Below are 23287 nucleotides of genomic sequence, written 5' to 3' on the forward strand. Positions count from 1 at the left end.
TTAATAAATTAGACTTTTGCCCTTTTATTGACTCAGTCTCTAATATATCTACTTGATCCAATTCTGCTCACCTGATTTTTTAGAACCAGACATAAGTTCAGAGGAATCTGTCTCTACTGTAGAAGAACAAGAGAATGAAACTCCACCTGCTACATCTAGTGAGACGGAGCAGCCAAAGGGAGAACCTGAGAATGAAGAGAAGGAAGAGAACAAGTCTTCAGAGGAAACCAAAAAGGAGTAAGGAGCCATGCATTCTTGCTATTTATAGTAATTGAAGACTGTGTAAAAGGACTGTAGATCAGATTGTTTAAGGCATTGTAACATTGGTTTATGCTAGATATTTGCTGTGTACTTGGATTTACTTTTTAGAATTATTGTTTGAAATAGGTTTGTTATGTAGTTGTATGGCCTATTAGAGTTTGTAGTAGTTATCGTAATAGTGGTTTGAATAACTCAAAATTCATTGCTCTTGCCCTTGGAATTTTTTTTGCTTAGAATTCATTGTGGGAGTGTCTGATATTTTAATCATTGACATAATTTCAATAAGAAATGAAACATGACTCTAAAAATCTGACCTGGGAAACACTTCACCATTTTATTCCTGCCTCTGCCTCTGTGAGTTGTTTTTATATGCTTCTGTAAGAAAACATAAGTCTGTACCAACTATTGCCAGAGTCACCTAAGACTCTGTGTATGTTTGACGAAGTATTCATCAGTTGGAGGGTGACATTGAGAATCTGAAAGTGAAATTTGCTACTGATAATCTGTACAATGTGGTGGCATTTCTTTTTTATCTTTATTTTTTTTTAAGATTTTATTATTTATTTGAGAGAGAGAGCGCGTGCGCACACAAGAGCGGGAGGGGCAGAGGGCGAGGAACAAGAGCTCCATCCCAGGACCCCGAGATCATGACCTGAGCCAAAAGCAGCCGCTTACTGGCTGAGCCACCCTGGCACCCCAGTAATTCTTTTTTAATTTAAAGTGGGTTTTTTTTGTTTTTGATTTTTTGTTTGTTTGCAGGACAGCTGGTTTTGTTCTGTTCTTTTCATAGTTGGTCAGAATTGTTAGGAATTGCTTTTTAAATGAATGAATAACTAAGTAATAACTGCACTTTTCTGGGTATAGTCCTCAGGGAATCTATTATAGGCTTAAGTTCTCTGGAATTTTTAGCAGCTACCCTGTATTTTAGGTGCATGGAGTGCTATTGTTATTTTTAGAATACAATTTGTGTAATGCTTTATGGCTCACAAAATTGTTTTTACAAATATAATTCTTGCAACAAACTTGTGAAATATTTGGCCTTATATTACTATTTTACAGCTGAGGAGGCTGAGACTCAGGTCACCTGCCAAGGTCATATAGCTAGTACATGTTAGAGCAAAAACCCAAACCCAGGTCTTCCAACTTCAGAGCTTGAGTTCTTTTCACTGTGCTAAATGACAGCTGTTGTAGTTAGAATATGTTTTAAAATTCTCATCTCTTTAGTGTGCTGGACCTTCATAGTGCTAATTTATCAGACTTCTGCAACTAAGAGAAAACACCTTTTTGTTCATTTATAGTATCCAATTTTTTAAAAAGGTTTTATTTTGTGAAAATTTGCTCGTTTTATGTATCACTTTAGTGTGGAAATAAAACATTCATTTTTATCCTTCCCTTGTCTACTTTCTGATTTTGTACCTCTTTCTGCAGTTTACTTTGCATAATAACAATTCTTTGTTTTAAAGTGAAAAAGATCAGTCTAAAGAAAAGGAGAAGAAAGTGAAAAAAACAATACCTTCCTGGGCTACCCTTTCTGCCAGCCAGCTAGCCAGGGCCCAGAAACAAACACCGATGGCTTCCTCCCCACGTCCCAAGATGGATGCAATCCTAACTGAGGCCATTAAGGCAAGTTTTTATTACAAGCAGTTCATCTTAGATTTATTTTGTTTGTCTTTGGGTTATTTGAAAATGGCATATTCCTGTCCAGACATGAGAAATCTTGCTCTGCTTCCTAAAAGGTACTTAAATAGAAGAAAGCCATTGTGAAGTTCATGTTTTGTTGTTGTTTTTGTTTTTTAAGAAAATCACATTTGGCGAGCACTGTTAATTTTTTAATTCAAATTTATGAGAGCAAGTATTTTAACTTTAGTGTTTTGGTGTTTTTTTTTTTTTTCAGTTTATTGGTTAAATATAGTATTTATTTGAAGGCTGAACCTGTTAATTCATTCGACAAACATATTTAAGGACTAACTTCTGTGTATCTGTAACCCTGCTAAGGATATAGCAGAGAAAAAAACAAACAGGGTCATCTTTGCCCTTAAGAAGTCTGATTCTGACTGAGAGTAACTGAGTCGCATAGAGGATTTTTATTTTAAAAAGATACACTGTCTTTAGGTCCAATTTAAAGCTGAGTATCTAATACTGGTAATAGCTAGCTTTCTCACCTGAGCTCTAAGAAACCCTCTTAAAAACCTTACTACTTTGCTTCATCACCAAAAATTCTCTTTGCACAGTTTTATGACTTTGCTGTAATCCACTGACTCCCATTAGTTTACCGGTAGCTTGCTTATTTTTATTTTTAAGGTTTTCTTCTAATCTGACCTTGCCTTTTTTGTTTAAGTTTTTCTGGTTATGCTTACCTTGCTAATTTTGCATGATGAGATGATAATCTCACTAGCTCCTCTTATCATCTCATCATCCAAATTAATAAAATGCCCTCATTTTCGGGACCTTGTTGCTAGGATCTCAGTCAAAATTAGGGATAAAGACCAGTGTAATCAACTGTGGTGTACAGAGGAAAGAGGAGCCTTGTGGTCATTCTCAGAATTTGAGAATGACACATGAACTGGAAAAGGGTTTGCCTTCAGACCTCTCCCTGTACTCTTTTAAGAGGGCTCTCAACTCCTTAAAACTTTCTTGGTCTAGATAGCTTGACTATAGTGAGATCTCTTTTCTTTGTATATCCTTTCTTCCAGGATTTCATTCACTTCATGACCTCTCAACCTAGATTTTGAGGAGCAGAGTTACAGTGAGGTTGGAGAACGGACTAAAATTTAAAAGTAGTGAAACAAAAAGAACAATATAGGCCTGAAGAATAGTTTGAATCTGACTGCGCATATTTGTACAAATGAGGCTACGTGTGTGTATTTGTGTTCCATGCAACGTAACAAATCATGATTTCAGACCACTGATACCATTTTGTGAATAAACAGAAGTCCTGATGTCTACTTCCATCTCTGTCAGTTTGGTGCAGCATGAATTGTTTTAGCATTAAAGAGTTCTTTTCTGCTCGATTTTCTTTGTATTTTCTTAAAAGATTAGGAGTAAACTTTAATGGGTCGTAATAGATCAAAGATACTTACTTGAAGTAGGTGAACCATATTAACACAACTTTGTTTTATGTTGTACAATTTTTCTTTATTGTCAAAGTATATAAAATAACATTCAACCAAGTCTTTATCCAATGAGAATTAATTGACACGTTTAGTTTACAGACAACGGCAACACAAAATTGGTGTACTAGCCGATTAGGTTGGTAACAGATGCTCTTTATGTAAAGCATTTGAAAAAAATTTGCCACCTTAGTGACGTAATGACCTATGTAAGTCTTCCATGGTCCTTATTCAAATGGAGTATAGATAAATTGGATGGAAACAGAAGAGGGCATTTTAAGTCACAGCCGAATGCCCTCATTGTTACCCAAAACTCTGCTTAAGATTTTCCATCTGTAAACCGTTTTACGCCATTTATTCAGATTATCTTTATGTTCTCTGCTGACATTCACACAAAGTCTACAGAGAAATATTGGTCCTTGTATGCTTAAAGCTCATTCCATAAAATGAACCAGATCTGTAATCTTACAAGTAATAAAAATGTTATGTTTTCTTCATTTTAATGCTGGAGATCTGTCTTTTAAATATGGAATAGAATTAAAATGGGAAGAGGTTCTTCCTTGACACGGAGAATATCGTTCGTATGTTGTATTTTCTCTTTGCCTGTCTTGAAGTAAGTTAAAATTATTGTTGCAAAAAGATTGTATTTCTGTATTTTTCAACAGCCATGATGAACTGAAGTTACCTGAAAGACTACTCCTTCTTTCTGCCATTTTTATCCTTTGTCAAGTTCACCTCCAAAATAATTTATTTTGAAAACATGTCAGTTTTTCTGTCTAATGAAAAGCAGCTAGTATAAAGTAATGTGTATGGTTTGGTAAATCTGTTTTCTAGGCATGCTTCCAGAAGAGTGGTGCATCAGTGGTTGCTATTCGAAAATACATTATCCATAAGTACCCTTCTCTGGAGTTGGAGAGAAGGGGCTACCTCCTTAAACAAGCACTGAAAAGAGAATTAAATAGAGGTGTCATCAAACAGGTATTAACCAGTTATTGGGGATGAGATCATTTTAGCATGTATTAATTATAAGTCCACAACATTTAGATTTTTTGTGTCCTCTTTTGTAAATTAACATGATTGAAATGCTTAAGCTTAACCTATTTTTATTATTTGAGACTAGGTTTCAGAATCACGGGTGCCAGTTACCTTTGATAAGTTAACTGTTTTGGAGAGCAGAAGCATTATGATAGTGTAATTTGTTTCTGGTGCTCCTTGTACTTTTATAAATTTTATTTATCTATTTTTTTAGAGAGCACGCACCAGTCCATGAGCTAGGGGTGGGAGGAGGGAGGGGCAGAGTGAGCGAGAATGAGAGAGAGCAAGTGCGCGAGCTCGAAAGGGAGAAAATCTTAAGCAGACTCCGTGCTGAGCACAGAGCCCCACACAAGGCTTGAGATCATGACCTGAGCTGAAATCAAGAGTCAGTTGTTTAACTGACTGAGCCACCCAGGTGCCCCATAATTAGATTTTCTTTGGGGGCCACATATGCTTGAGATCACCTAGTACTGAAGATGAGAGCTAGGATTAAGGAATCATTTTCTTGGAGCAGCAAAAAAGAATTATTCTTGTCCTGTGTTTGTTAGTTTTAAAGCCCAAGTTATGTAACTAGACTTGTTACTGTTAATGTATGTATGTATGTAATGTATGTATGTAAATAGGTTCGCTTTAACTTAACAATATTAAAGCTTGTTAGGAGCTCAGAGAAGCCTGAGTAAATTGAGACTGGTCTAAAACCAATATTGATTTCAGGCCTAAATCCATGTAATTTTGCATAATACATAAAAATACTGCTTAGAATCATAAAAATTTAAAGTTGGAATGGACTTTATCTTAAATCCTCTTCATGGGTCCAGTAATCACAATCCCATGGTAGTGGCAAAAATGGTCAGAGGACCTAGTTAACTGCATTCCAAGAGTCCTGTTGCCTTTCTTTCTGCACAGTTTGATTAATACAGAATTCTGTGCCACTCAGGCATTTACATTCTGATTAGGATCTTTCAAGAAGTACTTCATTCCACAAATATATATTGTTCCTGTGTGCCAGGTCCTTAGGGGCCCATCAGTGAGTAAAACAGATTCCTGCTGTGGAGCTAATGTCACAGCTTTCTCAGAATGTTGTATAACGATAATTGTATGGCCTTCAAAACAGTCACTGATTAAAAGGTATTATCTAACCAATGTAATTAGAACCAGAGACTTGTCCTCTACCATAGCGTATGTCAGCACAGTTTATGAGCTGGCTTTGTGGTGTGTTTTTTTTTTTTTTTATGAAATATAGTTTATGACCTATTCTTGCCTCGTAGGCTGACCTCAGTTTGATGCTTAAACAACAGTTTATAGGCTGAAAGCATTTCAGCTTGATTGCTACATTCATAGTAGCACAAATAAAGCTAAGGTGTGGAGGACTCAGGTTAGTGCCAATCAGCTTTAAAGTTCTATGAAAGTGCTTTGTAAACTGTGGAAATATGTGGTAAGACTTACACATACCATATGGGGTGACTAAGAATTAATCAGATAACTATTCCCATGTGCAGTAATAATCACTAATGGGCGATCTGGGAAGCACTGTAGTTTGAGATCAGCAGGCTGTAAACTTTTGCCAAGGAATGATCTTCCTTTCAAGATAGAGATTTTCTTATTATCCCCAAGAGATTGTCTGCCCCCCCCCTTTTTAAAAGATTTTATTGATTTATTTGACAGAGATCACAAGTAGGCAGAGAGGCAGGCAGAGAGAGCGGGGAAGCAGGCTCCTCGCTGAGCAGAGTCCGATGCGGGGCTCGACCCCAGGACCCTGGGACCATGACCTGAGCTGAAGGCAGAGGCTTAACCCACTGAGCCACTCAGGCGCCCCAAGATTGTCCCTTCTTTCATAGTACTTTTTTGGGAGGTGGAAAGCTCGTAGACTATTTAACCTGGTATCACAATAGCATTCTTCCCAGTTTCGTGAATGAGGAAACAAAAGCTCAGAAACTTTAGGGGGTTGTTCAGTACTAAATGGCTAGATGGTAACCGTAAACAGGATTCAATCCCAAGCCTTTCAGTCTGTCCATTGTTCTTTTTTCTCTGAAGGGTTGAGCAGTACTGTACGTTAGTTCTTGTAGTACCATGCCCTGTATTTTGTTTGGGTAGTGTAAAGTTATAAATAGTAATAACACAGTAATTTAAAAATACTGATTATTGCAACTGTAATTACTTTACCTTAGGTAAAAGGAAAAGGTGCTTCTGGGAGTTTTATTGTGGTCCAAAAATCAAGAAAAACACCTCAGAAATCCAGAAATAGAAAGGTAAGAAGTCTCTACCACAGTTTGAGCTCTGTAAAACTATTTCTTCCACTAAACATAGCAGCACTGATTGAGTGTTCCCTGTGTGCCAGCACTGTGCCCAGTGCAGCCTTTTTCTTAAGGCCTGGAGAGGTTGTAAATGATTCGCTCACTCTTGGCCAGCTAATGAGTAGAAAACAGGCAGTGTGTAAATCCAAGCACTCCAGCCCCAGAGCCCGTGCACTTAACTGCCATATGTTGAATTATGGGCAACTGTATGAATTATATTCCCTTTAATGAAATATGAAATGTTAAAGTAAAAGGGGCATATGAGTACATCTTTACCCAATATTAGACCCCAGAACTATACCCAGAGCCTTTTTGTTTTTGTTGTCGTTTTTCTTTTCCTCTTCCTTTTCCTTTTCCTTTTCTTTTTCGTGCATACTAATAACACTTCTGTTCCTTGAGATACATAATTTCATATATGGAAAGTATTTGTACTATAATAAAGTGAAATATGTAGTATTTTCTCTATGTCAGTAACTGAAATCATGACTATTTCTCTGTGTCTGTGTTTTGTTGTTGTTGTTTTTTTTAAAGATTTTATTTATTTGACAGAGATCACAAGTAGGCAGAGGCAGGCAGAGAGAGAGAAAGGAGGAAGCAGGTCCCCTGCTGAGCAGAGAGCCCCCAGGACCCTGAGATCATGACCTGAGCCGAAGGCAGAGGCTTTAACCCACTGAGCCACCCAGGCACCCCTCTATGTCTGTTTTAACTCCAAAGATTTTTGTACTTTTTTTCTAAAACTTTGAATGGAATAAACTCTTTACAGAGCTTTTTGGTGCTGCATGCTCCTTTTCATTCTTTGTTATTAAAGGCTAAGGATAAACTAGGACCTTTAATTAAAGTCTACCATTTCTTTTTCTTTCTTTCTTTCTTTCTTTTCTTTGTTTTAAGAGAGGGAGGGGCAGAGGGGGGGATAGGGAGAATCTTAAGCAGGCTCCACACCCAGTGCAGAGCCCAGTCTGGGGCTTGCGCTCACAACCCTGAGATCATGACCTGAGCTGAAATCAGGAGTCGGATGCTTCACCGACTGAGGCACCGGGGCGCCCCTCTTTTCATATTTATACATATTTTAACTCTCAATCTGAAGTTCTTATCTCAAATAAGTTGCCTCACAAGTGCCATTATACTACCCCTGTGGTATATTTATTTGAATGTGGAAAAAAGTGATAGTATTCTGCAATTGATTTAGCAGTCAATTTAGGTAAGCCCTTGAGTTGAATATAGAAGCATTCGAACAGAGAACTCCATATTCTGTAATGATGATAATTTTTGATATTATATTTCAGAACAGAAACTCTGCAGTGGATCCAGAACCACAAGTAAAGTTGGAGGATATTCTCCCATTGGCCTTTACTCGCCTTTGTGAACCTAAAGAAGCTTCCTACAGTCTCATCAGGAAATACGTGTCTCAGTATTACCCTAAACTTAGAGTGGACATCAGGTATGAGCTGTTGGCCTAGACTTCAAAATACAGAGGTCTGTGTTATTCCCTTAGCCCCTTTCTCATGAGAAAGGGAAAGAATAAATATTCAAGAAGGAGAACATTTAGGGGCACCTGGGTGGCTCAGTCTGCCTTCGGTTCAGGTCATGATCTCAGGGTCCTGGGATTGAAATCCCCATTAGTCTCCTTTCTTGTCAGGAAGCCTGCTTCTCCCTCTGCCTGTTGCTCCCCCTGCTTGTTAGCCTGTGTACACGCTCTCTCCCTCTGTCTCTCAGTATCTCTCTCTCTGACAAATAAATAAATCTTTAAAAATAAAAATGAATGCTTGGGTTGACTTTAACATTCCGGCTATTGTGAATAATGCTGCTGTGACTTGAGATGTACTAACATCTCTTTAAAATCCTGCTTTCAGTGCTTAGGGGTCTATACCCAAGAGTGGAATTGCTAGATGATACAATAATTCTAGTTTCTATTTTTTTGAGAAACTGCCATACTGTTTTACACAGCGGCTGTATCATTTTACATTCCAGCCAACAGTGCACAATGGTTCTGATTTTTCCATGTCCTCGCCAACCCCTGTTTTTCTGGTATTTTGATATTAGTTGTCCTCAGTTGGTATGAGGTGATTGGTGTATGCTCTACTTTTTATTTAGAGTTTGAAACGTAAGAGAATTCAGGTTTCTAAAAACCTCTACAGAGACAGTACTGTCTTCGTCATTTAAACATTTCAGGTAGGGTTCTGGGAGAATTTTGATAGTAATTCATTTCTAAAAAATTTGCTACTTAAAAATACGTGAATGTGGGACGCCTGGGTGGCTCAGTGGTTTGAGCCGCTGCCTTCGGCTCAGGTCATGATCTCAGGGTCCTGGGATCGAGTCTCGCGTCGGGCTCTCTGCTCAACGGGGAGCCTGCTTCCCTCTCACTCTCTCTGCCTGCCTCTCTGCCTACTTGTGGTCTCTCTCTGTCAAATAAATAAATAAAATCTTAAAAAAAAAAAAGAGCTTTAAAAAATACGTGAATGATCATTTAGACTGTCACATGTGCTAATTTGTGGATTCATGTAGACGTATTGTTTAAATTTATAATTTGCAGAGTTTGTGTTTTAAGTGTGTTTATGTGAGATCTGTTATATGACTTTCAGAGAATTGTCTTCCAATCCAGAGTCATTTCTGTGATTTCTGTCTTGCATGCACATTGTCCTGTACTGTTTAGCTCCAGTACGTACTTGCATTGCTGAGGCCTGCAATTAGCATTGCTGAAGTTTCAACCCAGACGCCACATTTTCAGAAAAGCACTTCGTGATCTTCAGAGTGCCCAATTAAAGAGTCAGTGAAATGGTACAAAAGAAAAGGGAATTATAGAAGCACAAAGTTTGAAATTAATATCCTGATTTTTTTCATGCTATTTCTGCCGAGTATGACCCACAGTTAGAGCTGTGAGCTAGAAATGCATGTATGATGCATGTACGATGCATTTAAAGATGGAAACACATTTCACGTTCATTGCTCTTTACTCTCTGGTGACTAGAGACCTTATCTCCTCCCAGCTTTTTTCTTTCCTTACCATACTGCTCTTCTCACAGGAGACAGGTTGTTGCTAGCAGCAGAACTTCACTCCGCATCTAATCTTTGGGAACATTTCTCGTCATCGTCTTATGTTGAAATAAAATTTGTCTGATAATAGATGGGTTACCAACCCATAATGGTAACAAACCTGAAGACCTTTATCTATGACCTTATTAATGATAACTTTTTTTTTTTAGGATTTTATTTATTTGAGAGAGAGAGAGAGAGAGAGCATGAGAGGGGAGAAGGTCAGAGGGAGAGGCAGACTCCCCATGGAGCTGGGAGCCTGATGTGGGTCTGGAGCCTGGGATTCCAGGAGCATGACCTGAGCCGAAGGCAGTTGCTTAACCAACTCAGCCACCCAGGCACCCGATAACTTTTTCTTTTGAAACTCTTTTTTTTTTTTAACTGCTGTGACACCATAATAATTTTGTCTCTGACTGTAGTGGAATCCTGTCATACATACAATTAACATGACAATTTAGCTGTACTTAGACTTGGTCAAACAAAAGAGCAAAAAAAATGCAGTTTTATTTCATTTTATTTTATTTATTTTTTTAAAGATTTTATTTACTTATTTGACAGGCAGAGATCACAAGTAGGCAGAGAGGCAGGAAGAGAGAGATGGGGAAGCAGGCTCCCTGCTGAGCAGAGAGCCCGATGCGGGGCTCGATCCCAGGACCCTGAGATCATGACTTGAGCTGAAGGCAGAGGCTTTAACCCACTGAGCCACCCAGGCGCCCCTCATTTTATTTTATTTTAAAGATTTTATTTATTTATTTGACAGAGAGAAAGATCACAAGTAGGCAGAGAGGCAGGCAGAAGGTGGGGGGAAGCAGCCCCCTGCTGAGCAGAGAGCCCTTTTCGGGGCTTGATCCTAGGACCCCGAGATCATGACCTGAGCCAAAGGCAGAGGCTTAACCCACTGAGCCACCCAGGTGCCCCAAAAATGCAGTTTTAAAGTACAAGTTATTTGTATTTGTTGTCTATAGTTTTCCCCCTCCTGCCCATTTTGTTTTTAATTTTATTTATTCTTCTTAAATAAGCTCTACACCCAGTGTGAGGCTTGAACTCACAACCCTGAGATTGTGCTCCTGAGATCATGCCCCCGAGTTGTATGCTCTACTAACTGAGCCTGCCAGGCACTCCTTGCCCCTCTTATTTTTTTTTTTTTTTTAAGATTTTATTTATTTGACAGAGAGACAGCGAGAGAGGGAACACAAGCAGGGGGAGTGGGGGAGGGAGAAGCAGTCTTCCTGCTGAGCAGAGAGCCCAATGCAGGGCTTGATCCCAGGACCCTGTGATCATGACCTGAGCTGAAGGCAGACGCTTAACGACTGAGCCACCCAGGTGCCCTTCCCCTCCTACCTTTTTTTAAACCCACTTTTGTCACACTTCACTCTCAACCATCTTACCTGAAATACTTTTTCCTGTCAGTGCCACAGGTGACGTCCATGTTATAAATTTTAGTAGTCCATTCATAGTCCTTAATTTACTTGCTGGTCTTTCAGTGGCATTGACTTAACGCATTCACGAACTCCTCTCCTTTCCTTCTTTACTTTCTTCACTTGCCTTCTAGGGCAGCCTATCTTCCTGATTTTCTTCCAACTTCACTACCCATTCTTTCTCAGTCTCCTAAGGATTAGATTGTAGGTCTCTTGTCTTTTTTTTGTTTTTTAGTTGTTTGGTTTCTGTTTTGTTTAGTGTTTTTGTTTTTGTTTTTTAGTGATCTCTATACCCAATATGGGGTTCAGACTCCTGATGCTGAGATCAAGAGTCTCAGGCTCTTCTGACTGAGCTAGCTAGCCAGGCTTCCTTCTTGTCTTTTCTATCCACATTCACTTGGTAATTCTTTTTTACTGTCAAAGCTGTACGCTGCTAATTCAGAGATATATAAATCTAGCCCATACCTCCCTCCTGGCTGCACATTCATATAGACAGACGCTTATTTCCTGTCACTACTTGTGTTTCTCACTTCACATGTTCAAAACTGAGCTCTTGAACCCCTCCCCAAAAAGTTTTGTCTTCCGTATCTTATCCCTCAGTTAATGGCGACATCATCTTTCTAGCTGCTGAAGCCGGAAACATTGCTTTTATGATAGTCTCTTCCGTTTATTCCACACTTCCATCTAATCTGTAAGCAATTACTTTGGCTTTAAGATATTACTATAAACAGACCTCTTCTCATTACCTCCACTGTTACCTCTCTCTTCCAAGCCACCATTGTCTCTAACTTGTATTACAGCAGTGACTTCCTAACTGCACATCTCATGCTTCCTCCTCTTCAGTGTGTTCTTAGCATAGCAATGAGAGTGGGACTTGTAAAAATATAAGATAGATCATATCCCCTTGCCACTCTACCTTCTAGTGGCTTCCCAACCCCCACATAATTAAAGCCAGAGTCTCAGGAAACAGTATATAAGACACTACACTTCATTGCATCTCTGACCAAACCACCACTACCCTTCCCTCACTTAACTGGCATCAGAGTCTGCATGCTTGCTGTTTCCTTTGCCTGGATGGTTTCCCCCATAATCCACTTGGCCTTCACTACCCTCAGGTTTTTACTCTAATGTCATCGTTAGAGTGCCTTGACTCTGCCATGATCACCTTCCCTTTTTTTTTTTTTTAATCATTTTATTTTGGAAACTTATAAACATACACATAAATGCAGTGAGAACAAAACCATCATACTAACATGATTTAAGTTCTTAACATCTAATGTGCGGGTCATGTTCAGTGTCCTCCAGGATGACTTTTTGTAGTTTTGTTGCAGTCAATATCCAGCCATGGCCCATACACTGCATTTTATTGATGGAACCACCCAAAATACATCTGCAGCCTTTTCCTTCTCTCCCAGGATTCAGAATTCTACTTCTCTGAAGCTTTACTTTTCTCCATACCACTCATCACATTCTAACATATACTACATCTGCCTAGTCTTTCTAAAATTACCTGCCTACCCCATTAAAATGTCAGAATCCTAAAGGCCAGGATTTTTATTTAAATTGTTCACTTCTTTTTCCTCCAAGCCTAACACATAGTAGATGCTCAGTAAATATTAGTTGAATGAGTGAATGAATGAATGAATGAATATGGGCTTTTCACCTGGCCATTCCGCAAGGAGACTGTGTCCTGGAGCATGTGAAATGAGACGTGAATTTCTTCTCCCATATACCTAGAAGCTGTAAGAGCACTATGGTTAAGAGCACAGACTTCGGAACCAGACCCCTTAGGTTTAAATCCTGATTCTGTCATTTCCTAGCTTTGTATCACTAAGTAAGTTATCCCTTTGTGTCTCAGTTTCCTCACTGATAAGCAGTATATTGATAAGGTTGTTAGGAGGCTCAAATCTCTTAGCACATGTTAAGCTCTTAGAACAGTGCCTGGCATATAGTTAGTGCTCAATGCATGTTAATATTTTCAGTCTCAGTTCCAACATCATTCTTATGGTATGAGCATTACACTATGCTAAATATGATTCTAATGTTTAAAGACTATTTTTTAGGGGCACCTAGGTGGCTCAGTCAGTTAAGCTTCCCACTCTTAACTGCTGTTCAGATCATGAGATCAGGGTTGTGAGATCAAGCCCCATGTGGGGCTCCGTGCTGGGTGTGGGGACTGCCTAAGATTCTCTCTCCCTCTCTGCCTCTCCCCACCCCCCCAATTCTCTCTCTCTAAAAAACCTTAGGGACACCTGGGTGGCTCAGTTGGTTAAGCCGCTGCCTTCGGCCCAGGTCATGATCCCAGAGTCCTGGGATCGAGTCCCGCATCGGGTTCCTTGCTCGGCAGGGAGCCTGCTTCTCTCGCTGCCTCTGCCTGCCTCTCTGCCTGCTTGTGTGTACTCTCTCTGTCTCTCTCTCTGGCAAATAAATAAAATCTTAAAAAAAAATTAAAAAAAAAAAAAAACCTTAAATTTGGGAGCATCTGGGTGGCTCAGTCATTGAGCGACTGCCTTCAGCTCAGGTCATGATCCCAGGGTCCTGGGATCGAGCCCCTTATTGGGCTCTCTGCTCAGCAGAGAGCCTCCTTACCCCTCTCTCTCTGCTTACTTGTGACCTCTGTCTGTCAAATAAATAAATAAAATCTTTAAAAATATATAAATTTAAAAAGACAGTGTTTTTTATATAATATGCAAGTCACCTCTTTAATTTGGTAGCAATGATTTTTTGCAACTCTAAATTAAAAACTGGGTATGTTGGGTTTACAAGATTTTGGGTTTATTCTAGGAAGGTACCTTTAGAACTTTCAAGGGTAGAGGCTCAGTTAGTCAAGCGTTATGGTCCCTTCAGCTCAGGTCATGATCTGGGGGTTCTGGGATTGAGCCCTACGTTGGGCTCCCTGCTCAGCCGGGAGCCTGCTTCTCCCTCTCCCTCTGCTGTTCCCCTGTTCGTACATGCACATGCCCTCTCTCACTCTGTCAAATAAATAAAATTTAAAAAAACTTTCCAAGGCATTAGGAATCATTCTGTCTGATATAAATTCATACTGTCTTTTTGATTTTTTTTCTGCCTCCACCAGAATAAGAACATAGTGCAAAATTCTGTTGTATGCCCTATACTTTTCTCTAAACTTTTTAGTATCTTTGGTGACCCTTCTTAACATTCTCAGCACTCATTTCAAGAGTTTTTTGATGTTCTTAATTCCATTTATGGATTTTTTGTTTTTTTAAGATTTTATTTGTTTGAGAGAGAGAGCACAAGAGAGGGTGAGGACGAGCAGGGAGGAAGGGCAGAAGGAGAGAGAGAAGCAGGTTCCCCGCTGAGCAGGGATTTGATGCAGGACTTGATCCCAGGACCCTGGGATCATGACCCAAGCTGAAGGCAGACACTTAACGGACTGAGCCACCTGGGCGCCCCATTAATGCATTTCTACCAGACTGATGGTAATTTTCTTTCTTTTTAAAGATTTTTAAAAATTTACTTAATTGACCGAGACAGTGAGAGAGGGAACAGAAGAGGCAGGGGGAGTGGGAGAGGGAGAAGCAGGCTTCCCTCCGAATAGGGAGACCAGCCCAATGTGGGGCTTGATCCCAGGACGCAGGGTTCAGGGTTCATGACCTGAGCCGAAGGCAGACTCTTAATGACTAAGCCATGCAGGCATCACTGATGTAACTTTCTTATTCAGATGCTTACAACTCAGAATCCTTGCTGCCGTCAGCTGCATTTTTGTTTTCCATCCCTTACCTTTGGTTCTCTCTGTGCATGGCTTTCATTTTTATATCCGTCAATGCAGACTGATTTTTTCCACAGTTGAAAAACTTGGCTATCAGCAATCACCCATTATTCCCTGCTTCTAATTAAAGTGGTATAATGATCTAATTAAGAACAAAACTTGTTATAATAATAAAAAGTCCCTTAAATGTGTATAGCACTTCATAGTATAAAACACTTTTATTTACACTGTTTTCCGTAATTCTTAAAATTGACTTAAAAATACATATCCCAACCCCAATTTTCCTTACCTGGGGTTACCTGACTGTTCACTGGTAAAGCCAGAACTTTATTTTGTTTTTCAATTTCATACTTCCTGGTTTTTCCACTGTTCTGGGTGTCTTTTATTGGAAAATGCAAGCATAGCATAGTGAGCAAGATTGTAGAATCTGGAATCAGACTGTCTAAATTTGTAACTGGTTCTTCCACTGCCTACTATTTGACCTTGGAGAAATGACTTTTCTGTGTCATTCAGCTTTCCCCATCACTAAAGTATGGGCAGTAATAGTACCTGTTTCTTGGATTTGTTGTATTTTCTAGTTTATTCCATGCAAATAAAGTATTTCAGATAGCACTTGGCATCTTAGTAAGTGCAGAATGGTGTGATACAGACTGTAGAATTTTTCAGAACCTGGATCTGTGCCTGCGAATTACCAATAAGTTAAAGAGATGGGGCTTGATCAGATCTGGAAGAAAGTAGAATTTTTTTTTAAGATTTTATTTATTTGTCGGGGGAGAGAAAGTGCGCATAAGCAGGGGGAGCTGCATTCAGAGGGAAAAGTAGGCTCCCCACTAAGCAAGGAGGCTGATGCAGGACTCCATCCCAGGACGTTAGGACCACGACCTGAGCCAAAGGCAGACGCTTAATTGGTATGAGCCACGCAGGTGTCCCAGGGGTTTAGAATTTAGATGGATGTTGGAGTGGGGAAGACATTCTTAAAGGCGCCTCATGAGAAAATTGCAGCGGCAGGAGTTGGCATTCTTTTTTGATAACTAAAGGGTCTGACTGCATCTAGACTAGTAAGAAGTGGGATTACGTCATGGAAGTCTTTGAAGCTGGGTTGAGGCATTAGGACCCTGACACCTCATCAGTTGAGTAACATCATAAAGGTGGACTTCGTAGGTGTATTGACCTAATAGTGATATGCATTATGAAAACAGAAAACAGCACAGTGCCCAGAAGGGAGGGCATAGTAGCTGGTACTAAGGTTATGGCAGTGGTGAAAGAATGGGCCATTCTGAGATTTTTTTTTTAAGACTTTATTTATTTATTTATTTGACAGAGAGCGATCACAAGTAGGCAGAGAGGCAGGCAGAAAAAGAGGGGGAAGCAGGCTCCCCACTGAGCAGGGAGCCCAATGTAGGGCTCGATCCCAGGACCCTGAGATCATGACCCAAGCCAAAGGCAGAGGCTTAACCCGTAAGCCACCCAGGCGCCCCTTGAATGGGACTTTAAACATACCCATGCTTTGCTTGATTACATGGTTTGGTTGCCATTGTTGATGAAAATAAATGGAGGGTGTTTGGAGTGTCTTGAAATTCAGAAATTGGTTGCATGTGGTACATGTTCTGTGTATCTGGGTAATGACTTCTTTGCTCGAAGAAAAAAGAATGCCACTTGTGTTAAGGGTGCCAGTACTTTATATTATTGTCCATTTTAACAAAGTAGCACATATAATAAGAATTAGAACATAGTTCAGGGAATAACCCTGGATTTGTTTCTTCAAATCTCTCCTTCATTGATGTATTGATTGCTATTCTTTTGTTTTCTCTGCAGGCCTCAGCTGTTGAAGAATGCTCTGCAGAGAGCAGTAGAGAGAGGCCAGTTAGAACAAATAACTGGCAAAGGTGCTTCTGGGACATTCCAGGTTAGAGGCTGAAAAGGATTGTAGAGAAGTGGTTCTCAGAAGTTTGATTTCAGGACCTCCTTACACTCTAAAAATTTGAGGACCCCAAGAGGTTTTTTTTATGTGGGTTATACCTGTCAATATTTATGGTATTAGAAATTAAAACTGAGGAAACTTTTCAATATTAAATTTTTAAAAAATTTTTCACATTAACATAAATGATAAATTTTTTGGTGAAAAATAAATATATTTGCCAAAACAAAAATATTGAATAAGAAGAGAAGAGAGGTACTGTTTATTAAAAACTTGCGAAAGTCTTTAATATCTTGGTGAAGAGAAGACAGCTGGTATCTATCTGTTCAACACATTTTGGGTTGTATCTGAAGAAAATTTACCACACATAGTAATACAGTTACTCAAGTGTGGAGTATTTTCAGATAATTTTTAAATAGTTGTGGACATTATTCTTTGATCCTATATGAAAACTCAACAGATGATAATTTAAAATTATATTTATTTATTAGAGAGCTGTTGAGCATGTAGGGGGTGAGAGGGACAGGAAGGGAGGGTGAGGGACAAGTAGACCTCTCACTGTGTGCAGAGCCCCACCCACGGCTCAGATCTCACCGCCCTGAGGTCATGACCTGAGCCAACACTAAGAGTTGGAACAAATGATAATTCTTTAATAGCTTTATTGAAGTATGGTTTATATATCATAAAATACATTTATTTTATTTTATTTTTTAAATATTTTATTTATTTATTAGATCACAAGTAGGCAGAGAGGCAGGCAGAGGGAGAGAGGAAGGGAAGCAGGCTCCCTGCCGAGCAGAGAGCCTGATGCGGGGCTGGATCCCAGGACCCTGAGATCATGACCTGAGCCGAAGGCAGAGGCCTTAACCCACTGAGCCACCCAGGCGCCCCTTTAAAATTTTTTTTTTTTAAAGATTTTATTTATTCATTTATTTGAGAGAGAGAGAGCACAAGCAGGCAGAGAGGCAGGCAGAGAGAGAGCAGGAAGCAGGCTCCCCACTGAGCAGAGAGCCTGATTCGGGGCTGATCTCAGGACCCTGAAATGATGACCTGATCCCAAGGCAGAGGCTTTAACCCACTGAGCCACCCAGGTGCCCCAAAATACGTTTATTTTAAATTACGATTTATAATTTAGTGATTTTTAGTAAATTTGCAAAGTTGTACAGCCATCACCACAATCCAGTTTTAGAACATTTTCCCCACCCAGAAAGCTGTCTTGTGCCCATTTGGAGTCTCTCCCCATTCTCATTCTCAGCCAACCTAGTAGTGGACTTTCTCTTCATATAGATTTGCCTTTTCTACATGTTTCATATGGATAGAGTCATACAATATGTGGCTTTTGTGTCTGGTTTCTTTCACTTAGCATAGTCTTGTTTGAGCCTTGTCCATGTTGCAGCATGAATCAGTGCTTTCATTCCTTTGTTGCCACATGGTATCACACTGTATGAATCTAACACTTTCTGTTCATTCACAAGTTGATGAAAATTGGGGTTATTTCCACTGTTTTTACTCTTCTGAGTAATGTTGCTAGTGAGCATTTACATCTCAATCTTTGTTCAGGCACATGTTTTTGTTTCACATGGATACATAACTAGGAGTGTGGACTTGCTGGACTGTATGGTAAATTTATGTTGTAAGAAACTCCCAGAGTGGCTGCATTATTTTACATTCCCACCAATGAAGTGTAAGGGTTCTAATTTCTGTATCTTTTCAAACACTTGTTACTGTCTTTTTAAAATGCTAGCCATACTGGTGGATAGAGTGTCATTTCATTGTGGTTTGGGTCGGCCTTTCCCTCGTGATTGACCATCTTCTCATATTTAATGAGAATTAAGCTTCCTCAAATGCTTAATGGACATTTGTTTATCTTTTCTGGTAAAATGTCTCTTTAATTACTTTTCCTGTTTTTAAAGTTGGATTATTTATCTTACTGAGATATAAAAGTTATGTAACTAGATATAAGTTCCTCACTAGATACATGATTTGCAAATATGTTCTCTTACTCTGTGGTCTGTGCTTTCACTTTCCTAATGGTGTCTTTTGAGGTGCAAAAGTATTTAATTTTGATGAAAGCCAGATGATCATTTTTTAAAATTGCCTCTGCTGTTGGTGTTGTAGCTAATAAATCATCACCTAACTTATGATCACAAGATTTACTACTATGGTCTTTTAAATAGTTTCAGCTCTTATATTTAGGCCTATCCATTTTGAATTTTATTTGTGGTATGAAGTGAGGATATAAATATTTATGTTCTTGCATGTGGATATCCACTTGTCCTAACACTATTTATTGAAAAGGGTGTCCTTTGCCCACTGAATTGCCTTGGCATCTTTATAAAAAAAAAAATTATTGACTCTAAATGGTAAGGGTTTATTTCTGAACTGTAAATTTTGTCCCATTGATCTACATGTGAATTCTTTTTTTAAAATATTTTATTTACTTATTTAAAAGAGAGATAACAAGAGAGAGCATGAACAGAGGGAGGTGGAGAACCGATGTGGGACTCAATCCCAGGACCCTGGGCTCATGACCTGAGCTGAAGGCAGTCACTTAACCGACTGAGCCACCCAGGCATCCCTGTATGTGAATTCTTATGCCAGGGTTACACTGTCTTGATGACTATAGCTTTGAAAACTTTGCAGTAAGTTTTGAAACTGGGAAATGTTAAAATGTAGTTTTTAAAAAAATGTTTTGATTATTCTGGGTCGTGTGCATTTTTATATGAATTTTGGGATCCATTTGTCAAGTTTCACAAAGCCAGCTAGGATTTTGTTAGAGATTGCATTGAACCTATATATCAATTTGAGAAGAATCATTATCCTTATAATATTGATTTTTCCAGTTTATGATCACTGTCTTTTTGTTTATTCAGAGCTTTAACTTTTCCAGCAGCATTTTGTAGTATAAAGGTCTTAGATTTCTTTCGTTGAGTTTATTCCTAAGTATTTTATTCTTTTTCCATGTTATTGTGAATGGAAATACTTTCACTTCTGGATATTGCTAGTCTATAGAAATACAATTGATTTGTCTACTGATTTTATACAATTGATTTGTCTATTGATTTTATATTAATTCAACTTCGCTGAACTCATTTACTAGTTCTAGGTAGTTTTCTTGTAGGCTCCTTAGGATTTTTTGTGGACTCCCTAGGATATTCTACATGCATAGTCATATTGTTTGCAGATAAAGACAGTTTTACTTCTACCTTTCCTATCTAGATGTTTTGTTTTGCTTTTTTCTTGCCTAATTGTACTGGCTAGAACCTCCAGTACAGTGATGAGAGCAGACATCCTTATCTTATTCCCCATTTTAGAGGGAAAAACATCAAGTCTTCCACCATTAAGTTAGCTGTAGGCTTTTCATAGATGCCTCTTACCAAGTTGAGAAAATTGCTGGGAGTTTTTATTGTGAACAGCTTTTGGGTTTGTCAGATGATTTTTCAGTGTCTCTTGAGATGTTTGTGTGGTTTTTGTCCTTTATCCTGTTAATATCATGTATTACATTAACTGATTTTGTAGTAATTCCTTAAAGGTTAGTTGCCATGTAGAACCTGAGACTGTATGAGTGAAATTTTTGTATTCTTGCCCTTAAAATCATTTGGTCTTAAACTTGGAGTGGATCTTCTAATCAGGCACAGTTTCATAACAGGATCATTTGGAAAATAGTGCTTCACTGAATTATGTAGCTTATTAAAATATTACCACATTTCATCAAATAATAACAAAAGTAACATTAAATTACCTGCTGACCTCATCAGAACAATATTTAAGTACTGGGAAATTACCACGTTCACCATGGTGTAAATACAAGTGTTCTGTGATTTAAAATTTTTCTTTAAAAATTGCCTTTTTTTTTTTTTAATTGCTTTTTAGAGGCACCTGGGTGCCTCAGTTGGTTAAGCAACTGCCTTCGACTCAAGTCATGATCTTGGAGTCCCGGGGTCAGTCCCACATCGGGCTCCCTGCTCGGTGGGGAGTCTGCTCTCCCTCTGACCTCTCCACTCTCACACTCTCTCTCTCTCTCTCTCAAATAAATAAATAAATATTTTTTAAAAATTGCTTTTTATGCTTGGTAACAAATATTGTTAGTTTTCCTTGAAGGAAGGAGACGCTTATTTAATACATTTTCAAGAAAATATCTACCAGAATCCCAAGTCCTAAATAACTATAGTTTATCTGATTGTTGTTCCATCAAGTAAAAAGAGTGTTCCACGAGTAATGCAGCTAGTTCAGCTCACAGCTTAGTCGCTGAGGGTGCTTGTCCTTGAGACCACTGTCATACCTCCAATGCAGCTGATAGGCTTTATGTGTTCCTCCCATCTCATCCCATAAAATAGCAAAAAGAGTGCACTGCGGTTGAGATGCAGTAAAATAATTTTTGCTACTTCATCAAAGGCATTCCTAAGTGAAATTGACTTATTTTTTTTAAACACAAGTGCATAGCAATGAAGAATACAGTAACTGTTGGTACATTTTTTTTGTCTCCTCCTTGATTTGTGGTAAGGTGGCAACAGTTTTACCCACCATTGCTTTTCTACCATCAGGGCAAATGTCACCACAGCGAAAAAGGCACATCACATCTTAGTATTATTATGAAAATTGTTCTGACCTTACACATCCTCTGAAAGAGTCTTGGGAACCCCAGAGAATTTGTAGACTGCTCTTTGAGAATCTCAGTTGTAGACCATACCTGAGTTTGTCCTTTTACCCTTTTTTGATTATTGATGCTGATCTTTGTTCCCCATCCTTTTGTCCTTGGAATATGCTATGTAATTTTCTGTTGTATGATACCCTAAATAGTTACTAAACTTTTCCTTTGCTGTTTTCCTTGGAGGATTAAAAAGGTTATTTTTTTTTTTTATAACTACTTCATTTTTCAGATTGGGACAAAGGAGTATTCTCAAAAGTATCTTATTTATTGGGGCTTAACAAGTTAACTTGCTTATTGGGGTAGAGCGATTACTCTGAGTTAGGGTAGCTGTTGCTGTTTTAGGTTGGATGGAAGGGGAAATGGAGAGAGGAGAGGCCATAGGAGGGTTGGGACTCCTCAGTCAGATTGAATACCTGATGAGTGGGAAGAGAAAGTCCCTAACCTGACAATTTATTGTAAAACATATCTGTGCTAATGCAGGAACTCCGACCCACCTGGTGCAGAGGAGTCTTGTCTTGACCTGCTTTGGGAGAGTGTTGTCTTGATGCTTTTCTCTTCCTCCTTGGAAAACAGCTGAAGAAATCAGGGGAGAAACCCCTGCTTGGTGGAAGCCTGATGGAATATGCAATCTTGTCTGCCATTGCTGCCATGAATGAGCCGAAGACCTGCTCAACCACTGCTCTGAAGAAGTATGTCCTGGAGAACCACCCAGGGACCAATTCTAACTATCAAAGTAAGACTCAGAGTTGTGTGCGGTGACTGGGCTCAGGGGAATTACCTTATGAAACATTTTAGAGCTCATGCTGTTAATGACAAAGCATTAAGTGCCGACTGTGAAACTAAGAGGGAACAACAACTTTACAGATTTATTATTTACAAAAAGAAAAATTATCAAAGCTTTCCCTTAATTTTTGAAAAATATTTTATTTATTTATTTGACAGAAATCACAAGTAGGCAGAGAGTTGGGCAAAGAGAGGAGGAAGCAGGCTCCCCGCTGAGCAGAGAGCCCGATTTGAGGCTTGATCCCAGGACCCTGGGATCATGACCTGAGCCGAAGGCAGCCGCTTAACCCACTGAGCCACCCAGGCATCCCCTTTTCCTTAATTTTTACAATCTCTATTGAAGATGAGGATTTGATTTTACTTCGCTGTAAAGGTTTTTCTCATATTTATTTTTGTTGTAATTTAGATAAATCCTTGGTTCAGGACACCTCTCAAGTATAGTTTCTTTTTGCCTTTCTGAATATTTACTAAAACGTCTAATTTCACCTTGAAACCAAGCTGGTGTTTTAAAATATGACTTGCTATTGCTGATTGCCTTTTAAGCCCTAAAACAGAAAATGCTTTTTTTTTTTTTCAGTAAAGTGTATTTACTCTGTCAGGTAGTGATTTGTGATTCAAAGTCTCATCCTAGCAGCACGGTCATATATGGAGTAGTGTGGCTGGGCGTTTTCTCAGTGAGGTGCTAGACTAGGCATAGTGGTGTAGGTAAAGAATGTGGAAAATAGGTAACAAAATGCAAACTAGACTGTATTATTTTAATTAAAAGTACTTTTGAAGCCTTAATATTAAGTGGCTTAGCATATATGCAGTATCAATTCTTTAATGTTACGGAAGAATGCTTTCTGGTCATTTTTTTCATACATTACTTTGAAAACTGCTGTGACTTTTTTTAATCTTTCCTTCCTTAAAATATGTACTGTGTTTACTGTGTCTACTGACCCTTTACAAACCATTTCATGATTTTCCCCTTTGGTTGAGTATTAGAAGAGAAGATGAAGTTGGTTATTAACCTTTTCAGTTTCACTGATACTGCTACTGTATTTTGGACACTGAATCA

General features: G+C 38.9%; 1 protein-coding gene across 9 annotated transcripts in view; it reads left to right on the forward strand.

Moving 5' to 3' along the window:
- HP1BP3 (heterochromatin protein 1 binding protein 3) overlaps nucleotides 1-23287 on the forward strand; it is a 38029-nt gene that overhangs the window by 9146 nt on the left and 5596 nt on the right. For 7 of the 9 annotated variants that reach the window (XM_080801952.1, XM_080801955.1, XM_080801957.1 and 4 more), the window contains 7 exons: nucleotides 84-237; nucleotides 1725-1884; nucleotides 4206-4349; nucleotides 6575-6655; nucleotides 7984-8138; nucleotides 16694-16784; nucleotides 22021-22180. In XM_080801952.1, the coding sequence (XP_080658078.1) occupies nucleotides 84-237; nucleotides 1725-1884; nucleotides 4206-4349; nucleotides 6575-6655; nucleotides 7984-8138; nucleotides 16694-16784; nucleotides 22021-22180 (945 nt within the window). Of the gene's footprint in view, nucleotides 1-83; nucleotides 238-1724; nucleotides 1885-4205; nucleotides 4350-6574; nucleotides 6656-7983; nucleotides 8139-16693; nucleotides 16785-21927; nucleotides 22181-23287 lie in introns of all 9 variants that reach the window. The other 2 variants (XR_013966730.1, XR_013966731.1) reach the window with 1 other exon arrangement.

This window comes from Martes martes (genome assembly GCF_963455335.1).
Source record: "Martes martes genome assembly, chromosome: 4".
NCBI classification, from domain to species: domain Eukaryota; kingdom Metazoa; phylum Chordata; class Mammalia; order Carnivora; family Mustelidae; genus Martes; species Martes martes.